Genomic DNA, 15,497 nt, shown 5'->3' with positions numbered 1-15,497 from the left:
TTCTAATATTTTGGGGTCTCTGTAAAATGATTACTAAACCTGATGAAAGAAAATATGAGGGCAAAAAATACATAAGAGAAGATATGAGAAATGCAACATAGCCAGCTCTGGAAGAGTTAAAAGAATTATAAGAGAATATGATATGCACATTTGACAACAAATTTTCCTAACATTTTCGTATGAAACATTTCAAATATAGAACAAAGTTGAAAATCTTAGAACATTCGTAATACCTGCTGTCTAGATTCTACCTTTCACATTGATAACACAGTTTAAATCTTAAGTAATGGATTACTCCTAATCAAAATATAAACCCAAAATGTACAGGAGAAAAAGAAGAAAAGTTAAATAGGCCAGTTAGTAAGACGATGTAGAAAGGGGATTTAAGCTAATTTTTCCCCCTCTTAATACCAGGGCAAGGAAGCATCCCAAGAATTTGCGATGCAAAATTGTTTATAATAAAGAAAACTTGGATCAGTCCAAATGCCCATCAATGGATGAATGGCTAAATTGTGGTAGAACTGTCTAATGAGATACTATATAATAGTTAAATAAACTAGAACTATACATATCAAAATACATAAATATAAAAAATGTAATATTGAGCAAAATAATTTGCAAAAGGACACATACCATGTGATAACCGATTATATCTCCTACAGTAGCAAGGAATAATTGGAAATTGCAATTTTTAAAAAGTACCATTTACAGTAGCGCCAAAAAATGAAATACTTAAGTATAAATAACAAAGTATGTGTAGAATCTGTATGCTGAAAACTAAAAAACACTGTTAAAAGAAATCGAAGATCTAAATAAATGGATTGGTTGGTTGGAAGACTCACTGCTGTTAAGATGTTCATTCTCTCCATATGACCTAGGAATTCAAAAGAATTATATCAGAATCCCAGCAGGAATTTTTTTACACGTTGACAGGCTGATTCTAAAACTAATAAGGAAAGGCAAGGAACTAGAATAGCTGAAACAATTTTGATAAAGAAGAAGTTTGAAGAATTCATGTTAACTGATTTCTAGACTTACTCTAAAGGTATAGTAATAATACATGTATGATATTGGCAAAAAGGTAGACACACAGATCAGTGGAACAGAATAGAGTTCAGAAATAGACCCAAACACATATGGTCAAGTGATTTTAAAAAGGAAAATGGTGCAATGTTAATTCGGCATAGAAAGGATGGTCTTTTCAACAAAAGCTGCAGGAACAATTGGACACACATTCAAAAAAATGAACCTTGACCTAAATCTCATACATTATACAAAATTTAACTCAAAATAAATTATAGACCTAAAAAGTAAAACAAGAAACTAAAACTTCTAGAAGAAAACATATGAGAAAATCTTTTTGAAATTTTGGTTAGGCAGAGAGTTCCTGGATATAACAACGAAATCATGATCCAAAGAAAAAAAATCAATAAATTGAACTTCATCAAAATTAAAATATTTTGCTCTATGAAAGACACGTTAAGAGAATGAAAAGACAGTCCACAGACTGGCAGAGAATATTTTCTTTTTTAAATATTTAATTTTATTTATTTATTTTTGGCTGCGTTGGGTTTTCATTGCTGCGCGTGGGCTTTCTCTAGTTGCGGCAAGAGGGGTCTACTCTTCATTGCGATGTGTGGGCTTCTCATTGTGGTGGCTTCTCTTGTTGCAGAGCACAGGCTGTAGGCACACAGGCTTCAGTAGTTGTGGCTTGTGGACTCTAGAGCGCAGGCTCAGTAGTTGTGGTGCACCGGCTTAGTTGCTCTGCGGCATGTGGAATCTTCCCAGACCAGGGATCGAACGTGTGTCCCCTGCATTGGCAGGCAGATTCGTAACCACTGCGCTACCAGGGAAGTCCCCTGGCAGAGAATATTTTCAAATCACATATGTGACAAAGGACTTGTGTCCAGAATCTGTAAAGAACTCTCAAAACTTAACAAGGTAAAACAACCCAATTTTAAAATGGGCTAAAGATTTGAACAGACATCTCACCAAAGAAGATAGATATATGGCAAGTAAGTGTGTAAGAAGATGCTTTAAATAAGGAAATTATATTGTTAAGGAAAAGGAAATTAAAACCATAATCTCATACTCCAGTACAACTATTAGAATGTCTAAAACCAACCAAACCAGAAAAGCCACCTGACAGTACCAGCTGTTGGTGAGGATGAAGAATGCAGAGAAGCTCTCATATATTGCTGTCTTTTTCTTATAAAGTTAAGCATACCTTATGACCAATCAATCCTATTTGAGATAGTTACCCAAGAAAACCTATGTTCACACAAAGATGTGTACATGAATATATTTATAGTAGCTTTATTTGTAATTACTCAAAATTGAAATCACCCAAATGCTCCTCATCTGGGGAATGGATAAGCCGACTATGGTTCATCCATAGGTGGAATACTATTCAACAATTAAAAGCAACAAACTATTGATACTTGCAAAATAAGGATAAATCTAAAAGACATTATGCTAAGTGAAAGATGCCAGGCTCAAAGGCTTTCTTCTCATTTATAAGAGTTTCTAGAAAAGACAAAATTATAGGAATAATAAACAGATCAGTGGTTTCTAGAATTTAAGGGTGAGGTGAGAGTTTGACTATAAAGGGATGGTGCAAGGGAGTTTTTTGGGGGGAGTGATGGGACTGTTCTGTATTTTAATTGTGGCAGTGGTTACATGACTTTATGCATTTGTTGAAACTCATGAAACTGTACACCAAAAAGAGTCAATTTTACTAGATATAAAATTTAAAATAAAATTTAATATGTGGCTCAGGAGAAAGAAGCTGAGAGACTATCAGCTCTTTCTCCCAACCCCCGCCCTGCACAAAAAAAATCTTACTGAAGCTCTGGACAAATGGAAAGCCATGTTTTTAGATGGTTTTTAGATGCCAGTTTTCTCCAAAATTTTATATATATGTTTCCAATTAAGATTCCAGGGGATTCTATTTTATTTTATTTTGTATTTTATTTATTTATTTATTTATTTATTTTTAAACTTTTTATTTTATATTGGAGTATAGTTGATTAACAATATTGTGCCAGTTTCAGCTGCACAACAAAGTGATTCAGTTACACATATACATGTATCTATTCTTTTTCAAATTCCTTTCCCAATTAGGCCGCCACATAATATTAAGCAGAGTTCCCTGTGCTATACAGCAGGTCCCCGTTGGCCATGCATTTTAAATATAGTACTGTGTACGCATCAGTCCCAAACTCTCTAATCATCCCTCCCCCTCATCCTTCCCTCCTGGCAACCACAAGTTCGCTAAGTCCGTGAATCTGTTTCCGCTTTGCAAGTAAGTTCATTTCTATCATTTTTTTTTAGATTCCGCATATAAGCGATATCATACAATATTTCTCCCTCTCTGTCTGACCCACTTCACTCAGCACGACAATCTCCAGGTCCATCCATGTTGCCACAGATGGCGTTACTTCATTCTTTTTATTTATTTTTATTTTTATTTTTTTTAACATCTTTATTGGAGTATAATTGCTTGACAATGGTGTGTTAGTTTCTGCTTTATAACAAAGTGAATCAGTTATACATATATATATGTTCCCATATCTCTTCCCTCTTGCGTCTCCCTCCCTCTCACCCTCCCTATCCCACCCCTCTAGGTGGTCACAAAGCACCGAGCTGATCTCCCTGTGCTATGCGGCTGCTTCCCACTAGCTATCTATTTTACTTTTGGTAGTGTATATATGTCCATGCCACTCTCTCACTTTGTCACAGCTAACCCTAACTTCATTCTTTTTAATGGCCAAGTAACATTCCATTGTATGTATGTACCACATCTTCTTTATCCATTCATCTGTTGATGGACATTTAGGTTGCTTCCATGTCTTGGCTATTGTAAACAGTGCTGCTCTTGTAAAGCTGCACTGAGCAGCTTATGGGATTTAGTTCCACGACCAGGGATCAAACCCGGGCCCTTGGCAATGAGTGTGCAGAGTCCTAACCAGTGGACCACCAGGGAATTCCTGATTCTCTTTTATTTTAATGGAAAAAAATGATCTTAATTTTTTTATGGAATATAAATAGATTAGCCAAGAAAATAATGAAGACTAGGAAAGTGACTTAGTCTTACCAGTTATTAAACATACTGAAAGCTACTGCCATAGGAATAGACAGATTGGTGGAAGGAAGCAGAACCCATTGTAGCTGGAAATTTAGTATACAACAAACATGTTCTTCAAGTCAATGAGAAAAGAATAGTTTAAGTGGTGCTAGCAAAACTGATTAACCATCTAGATGAAAATACTGCATGTACAGAAATGGATTCCAGATGGATTAAGAAGTTAAATTTAAAAAGTAAAGTCTTAGAAGACTAAAGTTTAGATATTTACATAAGAGATATTCAATAAAGTAAAAGATATTACTGAGTGACTATGGGGTGTACTAAATGGTCATTATCTGAAGAAAAGACTCTTCTGTGCCAGTCTTCTCCCCCTAGTTTTCCAGATATAACTGCAGTTATTCATTTGTATATCTGTCTAGTCCTTTTTCAATACATTTAAATATATACTAGAAAGCATAGCATTGTTCGGGATGGTTCTTCTTTTATGTACAAAGTATCGTATTATAAATTTTCTTTCAGATCATTTTTTTTCACTCAACAGTAGGTCTTAGAGATCTAGCCACATTAGTACACATAGATCTAGCTCTTTCGTTTAACTGTTACTTGTTTATAACCAAGTTTAGCATACTGTGACCCATTTTGATCCTGGGCAGATTACTTAACCACCTTAACCTCAGTTTCTTTACTTGCAAAATGGCTATGACAATAGTAGTGACTATCTCAAAGGGTTGTTGTAGGGACTAAATGTGTTAATATACAAAAAAAAATTTAGGACAGTGCTTGGCATGTAATAAACTTTGTTATTGACATTTTGATTATTTCTAATTTTTCACAATTACAGACCATGCTGCAACTGACTATCCTTTTACATATTTTCTTATACAAATCAAGAAATAATGTAAATAACCAAAAATGAAATTGCCAGAGCTCTGGTGTGCTGCTTAACTAGGGTTACCATGAAGTCTTAAAAAAAACCTCTTTTAACAGAAGTCTTTTCCTTTTATCAAGTTGCCATTTCTTCTACTCTCTTGAGTTTGATAAAAATACATTCTAGGGACTTCCCTGGTGGCGCAGTGGTTAAGAATGCGCCTGCCAATGCAGGGGACATGGGTTCGATCCCTGGTCTGGGATGATCCCACATGCCTCAGAGCAACTAAGCCCACGGGCTCTAGAGCCCGTGCTCTGCGACAAGAGAAGCCTCCGCAGTGAGAAGCCTGCACACCGCAAAGAAGACCCAACACAGCCAAAAATAATTTAATAAAAAAACCCCATTCTATCAAGGTATATACTTTTTATCTTAAAAAAAATCTTGGGCTTCCCAGGTGGTGCAGTGGTTGGGAATCCGCCTGCCAATGCAGGGGACACGGGTTCGGGCCCTGGTCTGGGAGGATCCCACATGCCGCGGAGCGACTGGGCCCGTGAGCCACAGTTGCTGAGTCTGCGCGTCTGGAGCCTGTGCTCTGCAACGGGAAAGGCCGCGATAGTGAGAGGTCCGCGCACCGCGATGAAGAGTGGCCCCCGCTTGCCGCAACTGGAGAAAGCCCTTGCACAGAAACAAAGACCCAACACAGCCAAAAATAAATAAATAAATATAAATAAATAAATAAATAAATAAATAAATAAAATTATTCTGGGGCTTCCCTGGTGGCGCAGTGGTTGAGAATCTGCCTGCTAATGCAGGGGACACGGGTTCGAGCCCTGGTCTGGGAAGATCCCACATGCCGCAGAGCAACTGGGCCCGTGAGCCACAGTTGCTGAGCCTGCGCGTCTGGAGCCTGTGCTCTGCAACGGGAGAGGCCGCGATAGTGAGAGGTCCGCACACCGCGATGAAGAGTGGCCCCCGCTTGCCGCAACTGGAGAAAGCCCTTGCACAGAAACAAAGACCCAACACAGCCAAAAATAAATAAATATAAATAAATAAATAAATAAATAAATAAAATTATTCTGGGGCTTCCCTGGTGGCGCAGTGGTTGAGAATCTGCCTGCTAATGCAGGGTACACGGGTTCGAGCCCTGGTCTGGGAAGATCCCACATGCCACAGAGCAACTGGGCCCGTGAGCCACAGTTGCTGAGCCTGCGCGTCTGGAGCCTGTGCTCTGCAACGGGAGAGGCCACGATAGTGAGAGGTCCGCGCACCGCGATGAAGAGTGGCCCCCGCTTGCCGCAACTGGAGAAAGCCCTTGCACAGAAACAAAGACCCAACACAGCCAAAAATAAATATAAATAAATAAATAAATAAATAAATAAATATAAAATTATTCTGGGGCTTCCCTGGTGGCGCAGTGGTTGAGAATCTGCCTGCTAATGCAGGGGACACGGGTTCGAGCCCTGGTCTGGGAAGATCCCACATGCCGCAGAGCAACTGGGCCCATGAGCCACAGTTGCTGAGCCTGCGCGTCTGGAGCCTGTGCTCTGCAACGGGAGAGGCCACGATAGTGAGAGGTCCGCGCACCGCGATGAAGAGTCGCCCCCGCTTGCCGCAACTAGAGAAAGCCCTGGCACGGAGGCGAGGACCCAACACAGCCAACAAAAATAAATAAATAGATTAATTAATTAAAAAAAAAACAAAACAACATACCGATGACTGAGCCGCACCCCGCAGCAATTAAATCTGAATGTCTACAGATAGGACCCAGTCCAGACACTAAAAAAAAAAAAATCTTTTGTTTGAACCCTTCTCATATTTCAAACACTACTGTGGATTTATTTATATATTTCTTTTTTCATTTTGGTGGGGTTTAGGAAGGAATGGGAATTAATTTAATATGTTGTCAACCATCCTGAAATGGAAATCATACCTAAATTTTTAACTAGCATATTTGATTATTTCTCTATCAGCATCAAAGCTTAAAATAGTTCTGTCACTCCTTTCTCTCTTGCTCCCCCTTGCAGAAGACAGAAATTGTTTTTATTCTTCCTTCTCTATTAGATTTTAATGAAATAATCTGGAATTTTAATTCCAGACTTACCTTTTTGCATTACAGTTGACCTTTGAACAACGTGGGGGTTACGGGTGCTGGCCCTGAGCAGTTGAAAATTCATGATAACTTTATAGTCGGCTTTCCATATCTGCAGTTCTGCATCCAAGGATTCAACCAACCACCTATCATGTAGCACTGTAGTATTTATTGAAAAAAAAATCCATGTGTAAGTGGGTCTGTGGAGTTCAAACTTGTGTTGTTCAAAGGTCAACTGCATATATCTTCTATTTTAATTACTGTTTAGAAAATTTTACCAACCATATTAGCCACAATTACTTAGGCTTCATTTTAAATAAGCATTATTGGAAGTTTCTTACTATTTATTGTATGCTACATCCTCCTTTTCTAATGCCTTTATTTGGCCACATTTTAATTGAAATTCTTTGAGTACTATTTTCAGGAATGGTAGATGGTGTGGTATACTTTCTGTGTCCCTCTTTTCATGGAAATATGTGCATTTTTCCCTTATAAACGATTGATAGCTTGTCTGGGTTCAGAATTTTAGGGTCACAGTCCTCCCTCAGAATTCTATAAACATTGCTCCTTTGACTTCTAGTATTTAAGGTAGCAAATTAGAGGTCCATTGCCTGGTCTTTCACTGGTTGGTAACCTTATACTTTTGTCTGGAAATATGTTGGCAATTCAGATATTTAACCAGAATGTCTAGGTGTCTAACATTTTGATTATTTCTGCCCTGACATTATAGATCCTTTAGATGTGGAAATTCAGAGATTTCTTAGGGAAACTTTCTTATTGTTTTGATTTTTTACTTTTTCTCACTTTGAGATACTGTTTTTCTTTTCCAGCAAAGGAAATTTTATTTACTATTTATTATTTATTTTTCCAGTTTTATTGAGATATAATTGACATATAACAATGTAGAAGTTTAAGGTATACAACATAATGATTTGAGATATATATATATATAGTGAAATGATTATCACAAAAGTTTAGTTAACATCAAAGATATTGTTTTACAAGGCATTGATTTATTATGCAGGTAGGTTTGTAACATAGTTATGAAATGTAACAACTGCTGCATTTTGCTGTATGAGAGGAGTCAAAGTAACTACCTAACAAAGAATATCAGTGATTTTATAGGTACTGAGAAAAGAATTGACAGGTGAAAATAGATACATACATACACACATACATACAATAAAATAAAGCACTCATTTGAGTGGTGTTAGAAATGTGCAAGAGAATTTCTAGACTTTAATTTGGAACTTGATCTTCCATTTTAGGACCGGAAATTAACCAAAGCTGAGCAGCAAAGGTTCAAGGAAGAAGCAGAGATGTTAAAGGGTCTCCAACATCCCAATATAGTTCGATTCTATGATTCCTGGGAGTCTATATTAAAAGGAAAGAAATGTATTGTATTAGTGACTGAACTTATGACATCAGGAACCTTAAAGACGTAAGTTGACCCTGATAGTGCCAATGGAGTTTTATTTGGAAATAATTTTCAGGAGTCGCAAAAGTTGTTTGTAAAGTAACACTACTTGATTAAAGAATTTGTAGAATCTGAATCTAGTGACTATATTTCAGGGCAGGTTAAAAAATTTGGATGTTAATGAAGTTTGTTAGAAAATACAATGTTGAGAAATTAATATTTGTGGGATATCATAGAATTTTAGAATTAGAAATCATTATAGAGATAATATAATGTCATTTTGTAGAAGATGATGAAAGGTTGGGGACGTGGCCAGATTTACATATCTAGTGAGCAGTACTATGTAATTATAGTCTATCGTTTTGTTTCTGACTACAGTATTTCATTTGATGGTATAACCACTTATTTGTGATTATTAAATGTGTGATGTACTTTTTCTGTTTCCTAGCATCTTTGCACTAAAATTTTACATAGTTAAACCCTCTGATGACTCTATTTAAGCAGCTATTAGGAAGTAGAGAGGACTTTGTTTTTAAATTTTTGATGCCATTCCACAAAAGGTCACTCTGATTAGAATGATTCTTGTTTTGAATTAAAAATGCTAAACTTAGTAGGATGTCTTCTCTAAGAATGAGGCTTTAGATTTAATAATTTTTTGTCATAACAGACAATAGAAGATAACTCAGTGATGGCAATCGTAATATATACAGTACCAGCTAGCTTACATGATTTACCCTAATGTGCTCATACAGTAAGCTAGGTATGTTTGTTTACATGTGGTTTTTGTTTCTTTGTGTAGGTACTTAAAACGATTTAAAGTCATGAAACCAAAGGTCTTAAGGAGCTGGTGCAGGCAAATTTTAAAGGGATTGCAGTTCTTGCACACTAGGACTCCTCCTATTATTCACCGGGATCTGAAGTGTGACAATATTTTCATCACGGGACCCACTGGATCTGTGAAGATTGGTGATCTAGGACTAGCCACCTTAATGCGCACATCATTTGCTAAAAGTGTCATTGGTGATTAACATTTTATAGTTTGTTGGTTGTGTAAAGACAGATTTTTTAAATTGTATATGTCTAGAACGGGGATCAGCAAACCACAGCCTATGGGCCAAATTTGGCTTCACCGCCTATTTTTGTAAATAAAGTTTTGTTGTAACACAGCCACACCCACTCATTTACATATTGTCTATGGTTGCTTTTTCACTACAGTGTCAGAGTTAATTAGTTGTGATAGAGCCCATGTAGACTACAAAGCCTGAAATATTTACTGTTTGGCCCTTTACAGAGAAGTTTGCTGGCCCCTGGTCTAGAATGTGAATTTGCTTTGAAATATCTATTATATATTGACTGATTTTAGAGACATCCCAGTGTATTTCTTTTGTGATGTATTTAATATTATTGAAAGGTTCTGAGGACTTAAGAAAGAGGATTTACTACTTCAGAAAAATTTAAATAACTAAAAACAAGGATAGAAATAAAAACAGATTTTGGTAATCATTACCTAATTTTGAACATTGCAAATTGTACTTCATTAAGTACAATTAAGGAAATTAAGTTAAGGAAATTATATGTGTATATATATGTATATTATATGTATAAATATATATATATGTATAAATATATATATATGTATAAATATATATATATATATATATCTATATATCTATATATATATATATATGCTTTTAGGGAGCAGAAATTAACTCAGGTAATCCTTATGGCAAAGGGAATGTGATCTTGGTGGATACATTTTTTTTTTTTTGGTCACACTGCGTGGCTTGTGGGATCTTAGTTCCATGACCAGGGACTGAACCCCGGCCCTTGACAGTGAGAGCGCAGAGTCCTAACCACTGGACCGCCAGGGAATTCTCTACATTTTTCTTTTTTTAAAAAAAATGTGGTTGTGGTATTTTGTAGGCACTCCTGAGTTTATGGCCCCAGAGATGTATGAAGAGCACTACGATGAATCTGTGGACGTCTATGCTTTTGGAATGTGTATGCTAGAAATGGCTACTTCGGAGTACCCTTATTCTGAGTGCCAGAATGCAGCTCAAATATACCGTAAAGTAACTAGTGTAGGTATAACTTTATTCTTTTTACTTCACAAATTGCCACATTTAATGGTAAAGTCAACTTAGAAGTCGACTTAGTCAAACCTAATTTTGGTGTAAAGCAACTATATTCCAATAAAAATTGATTTTAAAAAGCCTAATTTGGGGGCTTCCCTGGTGGGTCAGTGGTTAAGAATCCGCCTGCCAATGCAGGGGACACGGGTTCGATCCCTGGCCCAGGAAGATCTCACATGCCACGGAGCAGCTAAGCCTGTGCGCCACAGCTACTGAGCCTGCGCTCTAGAGCCCGCGTGCCACAACTACTGAAGCCCGTGGGCCTAGCGCCTATGCTCCGCAACAAGAGAAGCCACTGCAATGAGAAGCCTGCGCACTGCAATGAAGAGTAGTCCCCACTCACCGCAACTAGAGAAAGCCCACGCACAGCAACGAAGACCCAACACAACCAAAAATAAAAACAGAAAAAACCAAATTAAAACAAACAAAAAACCTAATTTTGGTTTAGTTCTATATAACAGTGCTAAATTTAACATAATTGTAATGAAATAAGCTTTAGATTTATGCTGTATACCTGTACTCAAATGGGGTCATATAAAATGCTCTGTATTAGTATCTTTGGGGAAAATGTACAGATTTATCATCTATATCCATTTGTTTGTAAAGAATTTTTAGATATTTATTAAATGGATCTTATTTTCCAAAGCTACATAATAAAGATTGGCTAAATGGTTTTGAAGATTTCTTCTAGTTCTAAAAGCCTGATTATGAAGTGGCATTCAATGGATACAGTATTTGGTTCCCTGCTATGAGTAATTTTTTGCATTAGAAATTACAAGGAATGCAAAGATGAGTAAGAAGTGTTTGCTACCTACAAAGAGCTTACATTTTTAGTAGGGCAATAATATACACTCACAAATAACTATAAAAATAAGAGGATAGGAGTATAGTAAAGGAGGTAGAAGCAAAGTGTTAAGATTGTTGAAAATAGGTCCTTTCATATCCAGTTGGGTGGCTCAAGGTAGGCCACAAAAGAGATTGTTAGAGTGTTTCAGGTAACATACTAATAGGTACCATTTTTAAATACATAATATATGCCACATGCTTTTATCTTTATATTCCTACAAGATGGCACTGTCTTCAGTTTAGAAATGATGAGACTGAGAATCAGAGGTTGTGACCTGCCCAAGTTCACACAGCTACTAGTAATGGTGGATTTTGACCTCAAGTCTGACTCTAGAGGTTTGTTTAGGGAGACAATAAGAAATCCAGAATTCTATATGACAAATGACCTAGTTTCTCCAACAAATCAATTTCCTGAAAGAAAAAAGGGGCAGGGACTGCTACAGAATACAAGAGACTTAAAGTAGTGATGAGCTGGTAAATGTTTAACAACTGATTCTCTGAAAAAGAAAAAGCACTGATTTCTAGCATTTGCTAATTTCCTTGGTGTAAGTGCTCCCACCATGACTGATTTCAAGTCACCAATGTGACCTTACTTGAATGCAGGGTTAAGAAAGGGTGCAGAGTGGCACTCATATAGTATTTCCACCATACGGATACAAAAGATGTAAACAACTGCAAGAGCATAAATAATAGTAAAATGTAGTAAAACAATCAAGGAGTCATGTTTTCAATATTTATTACCTTAGCTCTTAATATAATTTATTTAATCACAAGTTTATATAATTTAAATTTTATAAATGGATGTATTTAACAATCAGCTTGCACAATTCCTGAAAATGTAATAGTTGGCTCTTGTGAGCTGGTATGAGCCAGTTCCATTGCACCATACATGTAATGTATGGACCTTGTTTGGCTCCTGATTTGAACAGACCAACTTGTAAGAACACCTCATTTAGACAATTTGGAAAATTTGAGTATGGATTGGGTTTTAGATGATATTAAGCAATTATTGATAATTATTTTAGATGGGATGATGACATGATATCTGTTAGAGATAGAAACTGGAGACTTTATGGGTGAAATGACATGATGCCTAGTATTTGCTTTAAAATATTCCAGGATAAAAGTGGTGTGGGAGTAGATAGCCGAAACCAGGTTAAGGAATGATGCTTGTTGTTGAAACTGGTGATGATTACATGGGACTTCTACTTTTGAGTATGTTTGAAAATTTCTATAATAAACAGCTGAGAAAAAGAAATGGGGCTAGAACGCCCTTTTAGTTTGGGCCCATATATTGTACGACCACAAATAGAAGAGTTTGTACTTGATTTTGTAAGTTGCAGCTCCCCAATTATTTTTACCTAGGAGCAGAGAAAGGCAGTAATTATCCAGGGCTGGGGAATGGGTAGGAGATCAGTGGAAAGGTCAAAGAGGGCTTTTTCTTTTTTTTTTTTTCTTTTTCCCCCAGGCTGGCACTGGTTTGGCATCATGCTGCCTGGGTTTTTTTTTTTTTTTTATGGCTGTGTTGGATCCTCGCCTCTGTGCGAGGGCCTTCTCCAGCCGCGGCAAGCGGGGGCCACTCTTCATCACGGTGCGCGGGCCTCTCACCATGGCGGCCTCTCTTGCTGCGGAGAACAGGCTCCAGATGCGCAGGCTCAGTAATTGTGGCTCACGGGCCCAGTTGCTCCGCGGCATGTGGGATCTTCCCAGACCAGGGCTCGAACCCGTGTCCCCTGCATTGGCAGGCAGATTCTCAACCACTGCGCCACCAGGGAAGCCCCAAGAGGGCTTCTTCTATAAGTAGAATAAAAAATTCCATTTTTTGTATGGTGATTTTATTCTTTTATATTCAGGTCACAGAAATGCCATATCACAATTCAGATTTCCATCTCTACTAAAGCTTCTTGAATTTGAGGCCCAAATTAACTCCTAATCTCACCAGATTTATCTAGGATATGGTACTTGGCTTTCTGATTCTGTATTCTGTGAGGTAGTGTGAAGACCCAGAACTAGATCTTAGATTGCCTCATTCCATGATAATTTTTCTATTATACCTTTCTGCTTATAGCTTAATTTTGAATTTTCTATTAAATGATGGCAATGTTCTTGTATTATTTTTTAAATCTAAAACCCATATATTAAGGGTAACAGAATGTAAAATAAGTAGATTTAGGCAGCTAACAGTTATTATAAGAACGTTTTGAATTATCTGGACCTCATTAATTTGATATTGAATTCCTAGAACCTGATAATTAGCTTGAGGTTCTCTCAATATTTTGGTATTGTTTAAGGATAAACATAATATAGATTTCTCAAAAGTTTATATATAAATTTTATATATATATTTACTGATTGCTCATTTTGTCTAGCCATTCTAGAAGACTTTGAAATATTGATTTGAAATGTTTGCGATAGAGGAGCCCTTATTTAGAATTTCTAAAAGTGTTTTTTAATAACTGATCTTTCTGATTTCAAAAAAATACTTGTTTATTATATTTTACTAATTGGGGTTATACTGTATGTACATTTTGGGATCCTATTTTTTTCCTACTTAATGTGGCAGCATGAGAATTCTCCACGTTATTAATTACTATGAGAACACGTTTAGTTTCCATGTATTAGCATATGCATATATATGTATATCACATAATTTATGTAATATTACCTCTGTTATTAGAGATTTAGATCGTTTACAATTTTTCACTGTTATTTGTAGAGCTATGACAAAATCCTTGTCAAAAAGTTGTTAAACTTATACTGTATGTATATATTTATCTCATTTAAAATTTGAATATGGTTTAGTGGTAAAAAATCATTATTTTAGTAATGATGTTGGCTTGGGCTTTCAGTTGCTTAATTTGTGACTAGAAACCGTTTTTCTTCCTCCAGGGTATAAAACCAGCCAGTTTCAATAAAGTCACTGATCCTGAAGTGAAAGAAATCATCGAGGGATGTATTCGTCAAAATAAATCTGAAAGGTGGGTGCACATGTAGTGAAATGACATAACTGATGGATGAATTTTTCTCTTATCTTGCGCTGGGTCTTTTTCTGACCTTTGAATCATGCTGGGTATGACTTTTGAGTGGAATCCAAACCATACTGACTAGAGTGAAGTGTATCAGTGCCATTTTAAATCTTGTTTGCCATTTTTTTTGTTTTGTTTTGTTTTTTTTGTTTGTTTGTTTGCCATTTTAAACTGATATCATGTGCTGAATTTTCCTTGAACCGAAATTTGGGTTGTGTTTGTCTGTGTGTGTTGTGACAAGATCACCTTCAGCCATCAGTTTAACAGTCACTGGGCCCCCCTCCCGGGTTAACTTGCTTCTAACAGTTGGTAGATAGTAGAGAGTTTCCTGCATTGTCACCTTCACATAAGTACTTAAATGGTTTTTTATGATAGTTTAAGAAAAAATTTAACCATCAATTCACCAGATGTTTTTTATTTGTCCATAATGTCCTGTGTCATGATAACGGTAAAGCTGATAGGGCTATTTTTGTTCCAGAAATAGTATTCTAGATTTATTTGTATCACAATTTGTATTTTTCTTATGGACAATTCCTTTTAGTTTTAGCTTTTCCCTTTAATTTGAGCTTTGGACAGTTGCTGACTCAAATTGCTTGGTTAGTATTTTGATTTTTACCTCCTTATTGATTATGATTAATAAGGTGACAGATCCTTTATAGAAATTATTTCCACCAGCATTTCACTGACTGTCTCCCATTTTTATTAGTTATCTATCTAAGTTTAGTGTTGCATATCTGAAAATATAAAAAGTCACTAAGATAAAACCTGTTTAATTATAGCTTTATTACACAACATTCTTGGTGTCTGTGCCAACAGGCTATATCTATATACCTCTATATTTTAATTATGGTAAAATATAAATAACCTAAGAGTCACCATTTTAATCATTTTAAAATGTACAATTCAGTGGCATTATGCACATTCACATTGTTGTACAACCATCACCACTATTTCCAGAACTTTCTCATCATCGCAAACAGAAACTCTGTGCCCATTAAACAGTAACTCCCCACTCCCTTTCCCCTCAACCCC

The 15,497-nt window shown here is 36.4% G+C and overlaps 1 protein-coding gene across 11 annotated transcripts in view; it reads left to right on the top strand.

The window, feature by feature from the left end:
- WNK3 (WNK lysine deficient protein kinase 3) overlaps positions 1-15,497 on the top strand; it is a 141,053-nt gene that overhangs the window by 36,781 nt on the left and 88,775 nt on the right. For all 11 annotated transcript variants that reach the window (XM_082376518.1, XM_082376519.1, XM_082376515.1 and 8 more), the window contains 4 exons: positions 8,313-8,485; positions 9,261-9,481; positions 10,385-10,542; positions 14,329-14,417. In XM_082376518.1, coding sequence (XP_082232644.1) covers positions 8,313-8,485; positions 9,261-9,481; positions 10,385-10,542; positions 14,329-14,417 — 641 coding nt within the window. The remainder of the gene's footprint in view (positions 1-8,312; positions 8,486-9,260; positions 9,482-10,384; positions 10,543-14,328; positions 14,418-15,497) is intronic.

The sequence above is a fragment of the Balaenoptera borealis genome, assembly GCF_965194805.1.
Source record: "Balaenoptera borealis genome assembly, chromosome: X".
Taxonomy (NCBI): Eukaryota; Metazoa; Chordata; class Mammalia; order Artiodactyla; family Balaenopteridae; genus Balaenoptera; species Balaenoptera borealis.
This window is presented reverse-complemented; position numbering and strand designations above follow the sequence as displayed.